Source organism: Liolophura sinensis, chromosome 10 (assembly GCF_032854445.1).
Source record: "Liolophura sinensis isolate JHLJ2023 chromosome 10, CUHK_Ljap_v2, whole genome shotgun sequence".
Lineage (NCBI taxonomy): Eukaryota > Metazoa > Mollusca > Polyplacophora > Chitonida > Chitonidae > Liolophura > Liolophura sinensis.
This window is the reverse complement of record NC_088304.1, coordinates 4343122-4357207: the sequence shown is the minus strand read 5'-3', so window position 1 is coordinate 4357207 and position 14086 is coordinate 4343122. Positions and strand designations below refer to the sequence as shown.

General features: G+C 40.9%; 2 protein-coding genes across 2 annotated transcripts in view; both read right to left on the bottom strand.

Annotated features, from left to right (window-relative positions):
* LOC135476425 (uncharacterized) overlaps window positions 1-14086 on the bottom strand; it is a 40510-nt gene that overhangs the window by 12159 nt on the left and 14265 nt on the right. The window contains exons 14-20 of the mRNA XM_064756452.1: window positions 5095-5340; window positions 3713-4092; window positions 3023-3111; window positions 2335-2524; window positions 1611-1719; window positions 1198-1443; window positions 530-781 (exon numbers count right to left, since the gene is read on the bottom strand). Coding sequence (XP_064612522.1) covers window positions 530-781; window positions 1198-1443; window positions 1611-1719; window positions 2335-2524; window positions 3023-3111; window positions 3713-4092; window positions 5095-5340 — 1512 coding nt within the window. The remainder of the gene's footprint in view (window positions 1-529; window positions 782-1197; window positions 1444-1610; window positions 1720-2334; window positions 2525-3022; window positions 3112-3712; window positions 4093-5094; window positions 5341-14086) is intronic.
* On the bottom strand, window positions 5628-13963 carry LOC135476312 (uncharacterized). Its single transcript, XM_064756301.1, has 12 exons — window positions 13752-13963; window positions 12371-12750; window positions 11681-11769; window positions 10993-11182; window positions 10269-10377; window positions 9856-10101; window positions 9189-9440; window positions 8116-8489; window positions 7506-7547; window positions 6676-6784; window positions 6397-6513; window positions 5628-5826 (listed from the first exon to the last, which is right to left on the bottom strand). Exons 1-12 carry the CDS (start codon window positions 13961-13963, stop codon window positions 5628-5630), a joined length of 2319 nt encoding a protein of 772 aa, XP_064612371.1.

Sequence of the window (14086 nt, the reverse complement as noted above, 5' to 3'; positions counted from 1 at the left end):
ATTTATTCATGTATACCCTTGGGGCTACACCTGGCCTTCAAATCATCTCTCCTCCTGACAGCCACAGGCATACGATTTTGGTTTTAAATCCCTCGCTCATCTTTGAGGTCTACATTTAGGACAGGAAGTAGAAATGCTTGCCTTAAGTAGACTGTTAGTTAGTGCTCTTCCACTCAGAAGTGCAAAGATGTGCAATGTAATCGTCTCAAAAAGATGTCACGGGCATTTTTCACATGTTCTTGTTAACTGTTCAATCATTATGATGTAGAGCTCGTTTGAAAATGAAGGCAAGAAAAGTCAATGGTTGGTACATTGTCCATTTACACCAGCCACCTTTATGTATGAGAGAAATCTGGCCTACAATCCTTACTGTAACTTCACAAGTTCACAATCGCCTTACAATTCCTCTGTGCAAGTAACACAACTTATTTTAACAATTGGTTATCAACTCAACTGTAGAGTCTACAACCAAGAGTAGATTTGTGCAATCTACTTTGTGAGAGCGCTCCCAGATCTTTAATGTTAATACCTGCAGATCTTCTCATCTGTCCCGACCTCTGGTTTCAGGATCCAATCAATGAAGTCCTGAACACATTCCCTCCCGTCACTCAGTTGACAGACAGGGCCGACCTCTGGGGGTAAGGGGTCATACACACAAGCCTCGCCCACCAAGCTCAGCACAACACGCAAAGACTCATAAACCAGGGACACAGCCTCTTTCTGAGCGTCCATGCACAATGCTGTGCGGGAACGCACGCACTTCAGGGTCCAGTTCACATTTCTGTTCAAGAGGCAAAAAAAAATAAATAGTAATTTGTGAAAGACGCATTTCATATTTCAAGTGTCACAGTTGTACATTCAGATACAAAATTAACTATAACACTGGTCTTCACTGAACTTCAAGTAAGACTACACAAAATTGAGCTTTGTTAACTGCTTAATATTACCAATGCCAAGAGAATAGAAAATTTTGAACATTCCTTCTCCCTCTCTTTACAAAATGTCTCACCCTCGCATACATTTTCTAAAACTGATGTGGTCATCTTATCGTGTTCTAAATGACTGTCATACTAACTTACACACATACTTTATCAAGTTCTAAATGAACATCACACTAGCTTACACATATTTCGTGTTCTGAATGAATACTATACTAACTTACAAACATATTACTCCTGCCAAATCAAAGATACTTACACACAGATTTTCTCATCCACTTCCAAATCTACTGCACTCAAATCCATGCTTAGTCTGTTGACACATTCGTGAGCCGCTTCTACAGCACAAGTCTCCTCGGGTTCAAGGTCAGTGGGGTCAAAGTGTGCGCATACTTCTCGTGTTTCCTGTCTGAACGTGTCCAGAATCATCGAGAAGAAGTCTCGTCCAATCGCAGAGCATGTAGCAGTTGCAACCACAACGCACTGTTCCTTCATCCATAGTTTCCTGTAGAAAAAGAAAGCATTCAGTATCTTTCAACTTCGTCTTACAGATTGGTAAATACAAAATTAGGTCAGATATACTGGCCATTAACACTTCATAATGTTCACTGAACATTCGTCTGTCATTTGATTCCATTAACCCTGACTGTACTTACTTGTGACAAGACTTACCCACAGACTGTGTGCCTCTCATTGTAAGGCATGACAGGATTCAGTAGAACCTCTAGGGCAACATTACCCAAACACTTCACAGCGCTGTCTATATCACAACTGGATGGTTCTACAAACAACATGGATGACATATTATCATTAAATCACATTTTCTGCTACCTCAACACAAATTCCACTCTTTACACAAGGTTAACACAAACACATGTACCTTTCAACAATTGCTCATATTCCTGTCTCTATCCTGACCATCTTCCCTTAATCACACTAGTTCAGCGCTTATTGACAGTTATTCATTCCACAATTGGGCAATGTATGCCTAGTTTCAATGTCCACTACACATTTTTGGGAATGCCCTTCCCTGGATTTCCACGAGTCTTCAAGAATACACCAAATATGTTTGAGGTGTAGTAAGTAAAAGGTAATGTGACACAAATCACAGACAACATACATCAACATGTACAGATTCCTCCCTTCCTTTACAGTTAGATGACAAATAAATATCACATTTCCAACATTCTACCAATATTTCAAACGACATATTCAGATCCAGGTTTGAATCTTTGGAACTTACAAGGAAAGTACCTTAACATGCTATTAGATGGCACACGCTGAATTATGGGTAATCAGCGTGCAACAAGGACAACAATAAACAGCATACCCTCAACTGTGCTCAAGATAATCATTAAGGTAAAGAAATTCTTGATTTTTGCTCACACCAGCTCACCTGTAATCGTCACATTTTGAGCGAAGTCTAAAGGTTCTCCGCCTGGCTCATTGCACAAGTTATCATGACAACAGTACCAGGTTTTCTTCCCACTGCCGTTCGTCCTTGACTTACAAGCATTTGGGTTTTTACAGCCTTTAGAGATGAGAATGTTACCGCTTCCTTTGTCATCTATTACAGTCTCACAAGCCTGAAGACAAGTTTTCAGACCGCTTTAAAGCAAATGTACTCATAACCCACTTACAAACAGTTTCAATCAAACCACAGACATTATTCATTCTTGCACTCAACAGAAGTCCATGTACCTGAACAAGAGTAGTTATCAAAATAATGACACCACTGTAATTAAACATTTGCATGCAAAAGTTTAGATGATAAGCAAGATGTATGGTGCATTTCATCAAAATCAGCCTACAAGATTGGGTGGAGATGCATGGAAACAATCGTGTCTACAGCCACAAAGACAGACAGGGTCTGGTTATTACAGGCCTCAACCCTGACTTCCCTGAGGCCAGGTATGATAAAAACAAGAGAAAAGCTTGCTTTGTGGCTGGTTTACAATTTCAATTCCAGTGAATTTCAGCTATTCAGCTGAAACGAATTCATGCAATTATGGAGTAGTTTGGGCAGCTAAGTCTTTGAGTTTTATACATTAAGAAAAGTCCATAGGAATCACAAATGGCTGTACCTGTTTGTTATGAGAGCAGATTTGTGGCTCTGTGTTACACAAGTCATTGTCATCTTCTCTGTGACAGCTATAACAGGCCAGAGGAGGATCTGGAAAGTAAACAACTCATTTCTGACACCACTTCTTCTTCAACCATCATAGTACCGAGGAAATTTTGTTCATCACTAATTACAGTGAATTTCTTGCATCTATATGAATAATAAGTGAAGTTATTAAGAAAACAATATTTCTTTTTCCTGTTTATTTATTTCATTGTTTCACTGTTGCTTAATGTCACTTGTGCAATGGCAGTTAGTTTTATGGCTGGAGGAACCCAGAGTACCTGGAGTAAACCACCAACCTTTGGTCAGATACTCACAAGCTTTTTCACCTGCAAAAAACACACCTGCATACCAAATTAATGAGTCAAGCTGCCTTCAGTAATGAGAGATTGCTCAAACAGCCTCACCAGCACTGTCAAACAGGACCCCATAAATAATGCAAGCCAACGAATCCAGAAATCTATTTATTTGATTCCAGTTTTGCACAGTGCTCTAGATTATTTCACTTGTAAAACAGTGGGCAGCATTATGGTGGGCTATGAAATTCTAGCCAAACTTATTGTGCCAGACGCTGGCAGTCAACAGACAAATGGAGACAAATTATCACATTTTATAGGAAGACAATTTTGTAGACTGTGAAAGGACTTACCTCTAGTTCTACACTGTACATTGGCCAGGTTCATCAAAGAGCCTAGAGCCTCATGCAAGAAGGCTTTCACAAAGGGGGGCAACTCTTCCAGTTTTTCCTTGCCACAGTCTACCAGGGTATGAATGGCATCACACATGAAGGTTTGATACTGAGACGGGTCTCTCTGGAGCCCCTCCCCTATAAACTTCATAAAGTCGACCAGACAGGAGGAGAGAGGGTTAAGGCCTACTGTAAGTCCCACATCCTCGGGGTAAAGGCCACACGTCTGACCAGAAATGGAGAAAAGCCCGTCCAGTCGATAGAAGTAAGCGATGGTGGTTTGTAGGACAGAGCAGGCCAGCAGGTTTTCTGATGTGCAACGCAGAGTTTGGTTCAAGGATCTGGAGTAACATGGAGAAAGACTGTCTGAGTGACTGTATGAATGAATGAACTACTAGTATGTCAGGGTTTCCGCCACAAAATAAATTCAGTCCGTTTGTGGCTGAGGGTTTTCAGAATGGCGTTGGGGAGAGTGTCAGAGGTTGGTATTCCCCCATCAGTTTTGACTCTTTTGATAAGGTGTAATTCACGATGTCCGTAGCAAAATTCCTGTGTTGTATCAGAGCCTTCCGATGAGCAAGTTAAATTGGAAAGATGTGCCAAAGCTTACATGGTGTGAGCAAAAGTCAGGTGAATCAGGTTGATTTATTTTAACCTTAAAAAGCAAATTCCCAAAATTATTGACGTACAAAGAGATCAGTCAAGTAGACCAATCTTAGACCCGATTTTCAGGCCTACGCTTCTAGCTATTATGCTGGAGCATGCTGGGCCAGTAGTGCTGCATGCACTATCCCCACGTGCATTAGGTCATCTGTATTGGACACAGACATACTAAAAATAGAGACTTTGACCAGATGCAAAACGGGACTCGTCCGTGATGTAGCGAATACACAAGAGTTTTTGGCAAGTGTGCAGATTGGTTTGTTTGGTGTTTAACTATATTTATTACCATCAAAATATCTGTAAAAACAATTCAAATATTCCACAGGCCATTGAAAAGACAATTCTTTTTTTTTTTTCACATTTTTCTGTGTCTGAGAGGGATCCATTTCCAGAGGATGGGTACATTTACCAGATGCAAAATGGACCTAGCAGAAACCCTGTGCCAGTATGTGAATGTTCAAATGAGCATGCATTGTTGTCTGATTGGCAGTGTGAATTAATGAATGTACTGATGTAAGCACCCATTATGAGAACAAAGACAAGAACATCTGTGTCAAACATCTTAAAAGTGAACACAAAGCTGTTTGTTCAGAGAAAGAAAGTTATCTGTGCTCATAAATAAAGGCACAATCACTGCCATTCATAAATCATCACTTAAAAGGTAAGGAGAAGACACATACACACAATAATCATCATTCAATGTTCCACTTAGCCCCAGGGCTACAGTCTCTGTGTAGGACTCTTCACACTGCTCTGTGACGGAGATGCGGCAAACACCTGGGCGGGGAATGGGCGGACTCACGTCCTGGCAGGTCCCTCCCACAATACTCCACACAAACTCCACAGACTTTTTCACAGGCTTCATCTCATCTTCTCCACAATCCGTTGTCATGGAGTCCACACAGGTAAAAGCGGAGGCCACATCGCTACACAGAAAACGAGTACAGGTAAATGACATTAACACTGATTGGATTAATTGTATTCTCACTAACTAAATTTATCAGGTATGATAACAAAATCCAAAGAAAACCACAAATGATTGTCAGAAACCACTTTGGTAAATGATGACTTCGTAAGGCGAGCGAAAAAGGAATGGATAGGAAAACAGTGTAAAACAAATACACTATTGGGGAACTTTCTAAACAGGTGTACACATCCAACAAGATTGATATTTTGACTGTTTTACTGGCTTTTCCCTATCTGGTTACTTCACTTACCGGCACAGCTTCTCCTCTTCTCCCATCTCCAACAGCCCCTCCACCAGTGGTAACAGACACTTCTCAGCGCCATCTACATCACAGTTTTGCTCTTCAACACACAGGTCACCAATAGTCTCCACGGCCGAGTGGATTCGCTGACGCACATCCTCCACCAGAGGGCTCTGCTCGGCATCACATGAGGAAAACGTACCTCTCCACACATTCCCAGGCAGAATCTAAAGCTCTGAAACATGACATGAGAGGTAAAGGTGACCCCATGTTCAAAACAAAAACAGTTATGTCTATTCCTTGTGTTTTTCTGTCCACAAATAAATCAGTAACAGAAAACGGGTAGTCATTTTCATGAAAAAATAACAAAAATGAATAAACTAAAATGAAAAAACAAAACAGTTTTATTTACTTGCACTATACACATAAAATGGTTTCTGCATCTCTGGGAACGGTTTTCAGAGAGAGAATATTTAATATTAAATATCCATATGATATTTAAACCAGAATACATATCAGACAATAAACTCTCAGAGAAAGAGAAATTCCACATTTACCATTAGCTCAATAGCTTCAGATGACTCCGACTTCAGATGTGTCTACAAAGATGGCATCTCCAAAATTTTGGTTTATTAAAAATAAAAAGAACAGAAGCATTACTTACGGACATATCTCTTCAGACAAGGAGTGTGCCTTTCAGGGCTGCTTTGGAGAGTAGTGTGGAGAAATCAGAGGAGCAATCAAAAATATCGCTAAAGACACAGGCTTTCTCACAGCGGGTCCTCTGTCATCACCTCCACCCATCTGACAGCATCCCTGAATGAGTCTCTCCTCTGGCTAGAACAGTTATAGCTGGATGTCTCCACGCATTCCTTGGTGCTCTCATACTTTCTGATGAAAATCAACACATACAGAAGATCAATGACCAGCAGTGTCAAAAAACCTTAGTCTAATACCTGGGTTTTTATGTACAATACAATATGCCATTCCACACAGAACAAAAAATTGACCATTTTAAAATATAACAACTTAATGTTTACTTCCACGACTTACCCACAAATGACCAATCTGTCACTGATTGGAGTCACGCCATAGGCCACCAGCTCAGCGATTTGCGTCGTGATACACTGAGTTGCCTTCTTCAGACGACATGTTTTAGGCTCTGTGAATTAACAAAATTTTTCCAAATTTTAAACAAAAACACAACTTATTTCTCCATCCATTAAATTTAACGACCAGATTACTTTTGTAAAGCAATTCTGAAAAACTTTTGGTTTGATTTATTTATTTATTTGATGGGTGTTTTACGCCGTACCCAAGAATATTTCACTTATATGACGGCGGCCAGCATTATGGTGGGTGGAAACTGGGCACAGCCCGGGGGAAACCCACGACCATCCACAGGTTGCTGACAGACCTTCCCACTTACGGCCGGAGAGGAAGCCAGCATGAGCTGGACTTGAACTCACAGCGACCGCATTGGTGAGAGGCTCCTGGGTCATTACGCTGCGCTAGCGACTAGCGCGCTAACCGACTGAGCCACGGAGGCCCCCTTTTGGTTTGAGTACTTTTTAAATTATTTTTCTACCTGGCTTGGAGTGTAAGAGCAATTTGGTTCTGTAAACTAAATTTGAGCACAGTGAACTAATGCCAAATTACAAACATGAAATTTGTCTTCCATAACAAAGACAGCATTAATCTATACACACGGGCACAAAGTAACCTCCATAAATCCACAATAAACTAATGCATTATACAAATCTGCTTATATTTTTGGTGTCAAGATAAAAAAAATCAGCCAGTTTTTGGAGGAGCATGGGGCTGCTGACTTAACTTAATGCGGATTGGTTGAAAAACCTTAGTTCTAACCAAGAGATGCTTACCTTGTTCAGGGGGGATAACTGTTGTGTTGTCTGGATCAGGAACTGTAACCACAACAGACAATGATGATAAAATCTGATGGAGTACTACAAAAGCTCTATATCACTGGATTACGTCCACCAAGGAAGTTAGGCTTTTGACAACATGTATTTGTCTGTCTCTTTGTCCCTTAGCTTTGTTTGTAAACATGAACTTATACATTTAGCTCTCAAAGCTCTTGACACAGCTTTGTGTTATCACACGGCTGTCTAGTTTTCCTAACTGACTGGTGTTTGACCCAGAATAATACGATTTGTACCAGAAACATGGGAACTGTTGATGGTCAGTGCTAAGAGGAATGGCTTATCAGAATTGGGAACATTTCATGGTCAGTACTAAGAACACTCAATTATCAAAATGGGGAACAGTTGATGGTTAGTACTGATAACAATGGGTTATCAGAACTGGGAACAGCTAATAGTGTAAGATACAATGAATTATCAGAACTGGGAACAGCTCATAGTTGGTATTGGGCAAAATGGATTAGCAACACGCGGGACATTTGATGCCAAGTTCTGAGAAAATATAGTCATATGTATCATGAGCTGTTGTGGTGTCTACACTGATGCTTACTGTTCTCACAAAGTTCATCCCAGATACTCTGCACCACAGGGGTCAGTCTGTCCACCTGGTCTGTGACGATCTCCAACATCTGGCCAGAGGGGATGCTATCCAGGCACTCACGGAACTCCACGATGAGATCACAGATTCTACCACGGCCCAACGGGTTTGCCAGCGCGATCGTCAGCTCGCCAATGAGAGACTCCGTGCAGAGATGAAGCTCAATCAGTTCATCTTTTTCCCCGGGCTTTGGAGGGTCTAAGTCCAAACACTCCACCTCCACCTCTGTCAAGTACAGTTGAACATCTCTTACCAGTGGCGCCACCTGGACAGAGTTGCAGCCTGCAGTATGCTCGGAGATACACCTGTACGTCTCATTAGCCATGCTTGAAATGACAGCAAACACAATGCACAATGTTTATATTTAACACAACCTGATCTTCAAAACCATTAACCCTCATAGGCCGGTAAAGTAATATTGTCAAAATCCCAATTCTTCAATAATTTTAGGAAAAAGCATAAATCTGAATTGATTAAAGTATTGAACTGCATGGTTATTTATTCATGTATACCCTTGGGGCTACACCTGGCCTTCAAATCATCTCTCCTCCTGACAGCCACAGGCATACGATTTTGGTTTTAAATCCCTCGCTCATCTTTGAGGTCTACATTTAGGACAGGAAGTAGAAATGCTTGCCTTAAGTAGACTGTTAGTTAGTGCTCTTCCACTCAGAAGTGCAAAGATGTGCAATGTAATCGTCTCAAAAAGATGTCACGGGCATTTTTCACATGTTCTTGTTAACTGTTCAATCATTATGATGTAGAGCTCGTTTGAAAATGAAGGCAAGAAAAGTCAATGGTTGGTACATTGTCCATTTACACCAGCCACCTTTATGTATGAGAGAAATCTGGCCTACAATCCTTACTGTAACTTCACAAGTTCACAATCGCCTTACAATTCCTCTGTGCAAGTAACACAACTTATTTTAACAATTGGTTATCAACTCAACTGTAGAGTCTACAACCAAGAGTAGATTTGTGCAATCTACTTTGTGAGAGCGCTCCCAGATCTTTAATGTTAATACCTGCAGATCTTCTCATCTGTCCCGACCTCTGGTTTCAGGATCCAATCAATGAAGTCCTGAACACATTCCCTCCCGTCACTCAGTTGACAGACAGGGCCGACCTCTGGGGGTAAGGGGTCATACACACAAGCCTCGCCCACCAAGCTCAGCACAACACGCAAAGACTCATAAACCAGGGACACAGCCTCTTTCTGAGCGTCCATGCACAATGCTGTGCGGGAACGCACGCACTTCAGGGTCCAGTTCACATTTCTGTTCAAGAGGCAAAAAAAAATAAATAGTAATTTGTGAAAGACGCATTTCATATTTCAAGTGTCACAGTTGTACATTCAGATACAAAATTAACTATAACACTGGTCTTCACTGAACTTCAAGTAAGACTACACAAAATTGAGCTTTGTTAACTGCTTAATACTACCAATGCCAAGAGAATAGAAAATTTTGAACATTCCTTCTCCCTCTCTTTACAAAATGTCTCACCCTCGCATACATTTTCTAAAACTGATGTGGTCATCTTATCGTGTTCTAAATGACTGTCATACTAACTTACACACATACTTTATCAAGTTCTAAATGAACATCACACTAGCTTACACATATTTCGTGTTCTGAATGAATACTATACTAACTTACAAACATATTACTCTGCCAAATCAAAGATACTTACACACAGATTTTCTCATCCACTTCAAAATCTACTGCACTCAAATCCATGCTTAGTCTGTTGACACATTCGTGAGCCGCTTCTACAGCACAAGTCTCCTCGGGTTCAAGGTCAGTGGGGTCAAAGTGTGCGCATACTTCTCGTGTTTCCTGTCTGAACGTGTCCAGAATCATCGAGAAGAAGTCTCGTCCAATCGCAGAGCATGTAGCAGTTGCAACCACAACGCACTGTTCCTTCATCCATAGTTTCCTGTAGAAAAAGAAAGCATTCAGTATCTTTCAACTTCGTCTTACAGATTGGTAAATACAAAATTAGGTCAGATATACTGGCCATTAACACTTCATAATGTTCACTGAACATTCGTCTGTCATTTGATTCCATTAACCCTGACTGTACTTACTTGTGACAAGACTTACCCACAGACTGTGTGCCTCTCATTGTAAGGCATGACAGGATTCAGCAGAACCTCTAGGGCAACATTACCCAAACACTTCACAGCGCTGTCTATATCACAACTGGACGGTTCTACAAACAACATGGATGACATATTATCATTAAATCACATTTTCTGCTACCTCAACACAAATTCCACTCTTTACACAAGGTTAACACAAACACATGTACCTTTCAACAATTGCTCATATTCCTGTCTCTATCCTGACCATCTTCCCTTAATCACACTAGTTCAGCGCTTATTGACAGTTATTCATTCCACAATTGGGCAATGTATGCCTAGTTTCAATGTCCACTACACATTTTTGGGAATGCCCTTCCCTGGATTTCCACGAGTCTTCAAGAATACACCAAATATGTTTGAGGTGTAGTAAGTAAAAGGTAATGTGACACAAATCACAGACAACATACATCAACATGTACAGATTCCTCCCTTCCTTTACAGTTAGATGACAAATAAATATCACATTTCCAACATTCTACCAATATTTCAAACGACATATTCAGATCCAGGTTTGAATCTTTGGAACTTACAAGGAAAGTACCTTAACATGCTATTAGATGGCACACGCTGAATTATGGGTAATCAGCGTGCAACAAGGACAACAATAAACAGCATACCCTCAACTGTGCTCAAGATAATCATTAAGGTAAAGAAATTCTTGATTTTTGCTCACACCAGCTCACCTGTAATCGTCACATTTTGAGCGAAGTCTAAAGGTTCTCCGCCTGGCTCATTGCACAAGTTATCATGACAACAGTACCAGGTTTTCTTCCCACTGCCGTTCGTCCTTGACTTACAAGCATTTGGGTTTTTACAGCCTTTAGAGATGAGAATGTTACCGCTTCCTTTGTCATCTATTACAGTCTCACAAGCCTGAAGACAAGTTTTCAGACCGCTTTAAAGCAAATGTACTCATAACCCACTTACAAACAGTTTCAATCAAACCACAGACATTATTCATTATTGCACTCAACAGAAGTCCATGTACCTGAACAAGAGTAGTTATCAAAATAATGACACCACTGTAATTAAACATTTGCATGCAAAAGTTTAGATGATAAGCAAGATGTATGGTGCATTTCATCAAAATCAGCCTACAAGATTGGGTGGAGATGCATGGAAACAATCGTGTCTACAGCCACAAAGACAGACAGGGTCTGGTCATTACAGGCCTCAACCCTGACTTCCCTGAGGCCAGGTATGATAAAAACAAGAGAAAAGCTTGCTTTGTGGCTGGTTTACAATTTCAATTCCAGTGAATTTCAGCTATTCAGCTGAAACGAATTCAGGCAATTATGGAGTAGTTTGGGCAGCTAAGTCCTTGAGTTTTATACATTAAGAAAAGTCCATAGGAATCACAAATGGCTGTACCTGTTTGTTATGAGAGCAGATTTGTGGCTCTGTGTTACACAAGTCATTGTCATCTTCTCTGTGACAGCTATAACAGGCCAGAGGAGGATCTGGAAAGTAAACAACTCATTTCTGACACCACTTCTTCTTCAACCATCACAGTACCGAGGAAATTTTGTTCATCACTAATTACAGTGAATTTCTTGCATCTATATGAATAATAAGTGAAGTTATTAAGAAAACAATATTTCTTTTTTCTGTTTATTTATTTCATTGTTTCACTGTTGCTTAATGTCACACGTGCAATGGCAGTTAGTTTTATGGCTGGAGGAACCCAGAGTACCTGGAGTAAACCACCAACCTTTGGTCAGATACTCACAAGCTTTTTCACCTGCAAAAAACACACCTGCATACCAAATTAATGAGTCAAGCTGCCTTCAGTAATGAGAGATTGCTCAAACAGCCTCACCAGCACTGCCAAACAAGACCCCATAAATAATGCAAGCCAAGGAATCCAGAAATCTATTTATTTGATTCCAGTTTTGCACAGTGCTCTAGATTATTTCACTTGTACAACAGTGGGCAGCATTATGGTGGGCTATGAAATTCTAGCCAAACTTATTGTGCCTGACGCTGGCAGTTAACAGACAAATGGAGACAAATTATCACATTTTATAGGAAGACAATTTTGTAGACTGTGAAAGGACTTACCTCTAGTTCTACACTGTACATTGGCCAGGTTCATTAAGGAGCCTAGAGCCTCATGCAAGAAGGCTTTCACAAAGGGGCGCAACTCTTCCAGTTTTTCCTTGCCACAGTCTACCAGGGTATGAATGGCATCACACATGAAGGTTTGATACTGAGACGGGTCTCTCTGGAGCCCCTCCCCTATAAACCTCATAAAGTCGACGAGACAGGAGGAGAGAGGGTTAAGGCCTACTGTAAGTCCCACATCCTCGGGGTAAAGGCCACACGTCTGACCAGAAATGGAGAAAAGCCCGTCCAGTCGATAGAAGTAAGCGATGGTGGTTTGTAGGACAGAGCAGGCCAGCAGGTTTTCTGATGTGCAACGCAGAGTTTGGTTCAAGGATCTGGAGTAACATGGAGAAAGACTGTCTGAGTGACTGTATGAATGAATGAACTACTAGTATGTCAGGGTTTCCGCCACAAAATAAATTCAGTCCGTTTGTGGCTGAGGGTTGTCAGTATGGCAGTGGGGAGAGTGTCAGAGGTTGGTGTTCCCCCATCAGTTTTGACTCTTTTGATAAGGTGTAATTCACGATGTCCGCAGCAAAATTCCTGTGTTGTATCAGAGCCTTCCGATGAGCAAGTCAAATCGGAAAGATGTGCCAAAGCTTACATGGTGTGAGCAAAAGTCAGGTGAATCAGGTTGATTTATTTTAACCTTAAAAAGCAAATTCCCAAAATTATTGACGTACAAGGAGATCAGTCAAGTAGACCAATCTTAGACCCGATTTTCAGGCCTACACTTCTAGCTATTATGCTGGAGCATGCTGGGCCAGTAGTGCTGCATGCACTATCCCCACGTGCATTAGGTCATCCGTATCGAACACAGACATACCAAAAATAGAGACTTTGACCAGATGCAAAACGTGACTCGTCCGTGATGTAGCGAATACACAAGAGTTTTTGGCAAGTGTGCAGATTGGTTTGTTTGGTGTTTAACTATATTTATTACCATCAAAATATCTATAAAACGATTCAAATATTCCACAGGCCATTGAAAAGACAATTCTTTTTTTTTTCTCACATTTTTCTGTGTCTGAGGGGGATCCATTTCCAGAGGATGGGTACATTTACCAGATGCAAAATGGACCTAGCAGAAACCCTGTGTCGGTATGTAAATGTTCAAATGAGCATGCATTGTTGTCTGATTGGCAGTGTGAATTAATGAATGTACTGATGTAAGCACCCATTATGAGAACAAAGACAAGAACATCTGTGTCAAACATCTTAAAAGTGAACACAAAGCTGTTTGTTCAGAGAAAGAAAGTTATCTGTGCTCATAAATAAAGGCACAATCACTGCCATTCATAAATCATCACTTAAAAGGTAAGGAGAAGACACATACACACAATAATCATCATTCAATGTTCCGCTTAGCCCCAGGGCTACAGTCTCTGTGTAGGACTCTTCACACTGCTCTGTGACGGAGATGCGGCAGACACCTGGGCGGGGAATTGGCGGAGTCACATCCTGGCAGGTCCCTCCCACAATACTCCACACAAACTCCACAGACTTTTTCACAGGCTTCATCTCGTCTTCTCCACAATCCGTTGTCATGGAGACCACACAGGTAAAAGCGGAGGCCACATCACTACACAGAAAACAAGTACAGGTAAATGACATTATCACTGATTGGATTCATTGTATTCTCACTAACTAAATTTATCAGGTATGATAACG

Excerpts from the sequence above, each read along its gene's own strand:
- LOC135476312 (XM_064756301.1), bottom strand. The coding sequence starts at position 13,963 with ATGACAACGGATTGTGGAGAAGACGAGATGAAGCCTGTGAAAAAGTCT. Across the intron at positions 10,102-10,268 it reads GAGAGGCACACAGTCTGTGG|GAAACTATGGATGAAGGAAC; the intron begins GTAAGTCTTGTC and ends CTTTTTCTACAG. Across the intron at positions 8,490-9,188 it reads ACAGATGAGAAGATCTGCAG|CATGGCTAATGAGACGTACA; the intron begins GTATTAACATTA and ends TGTCATTTCAAG.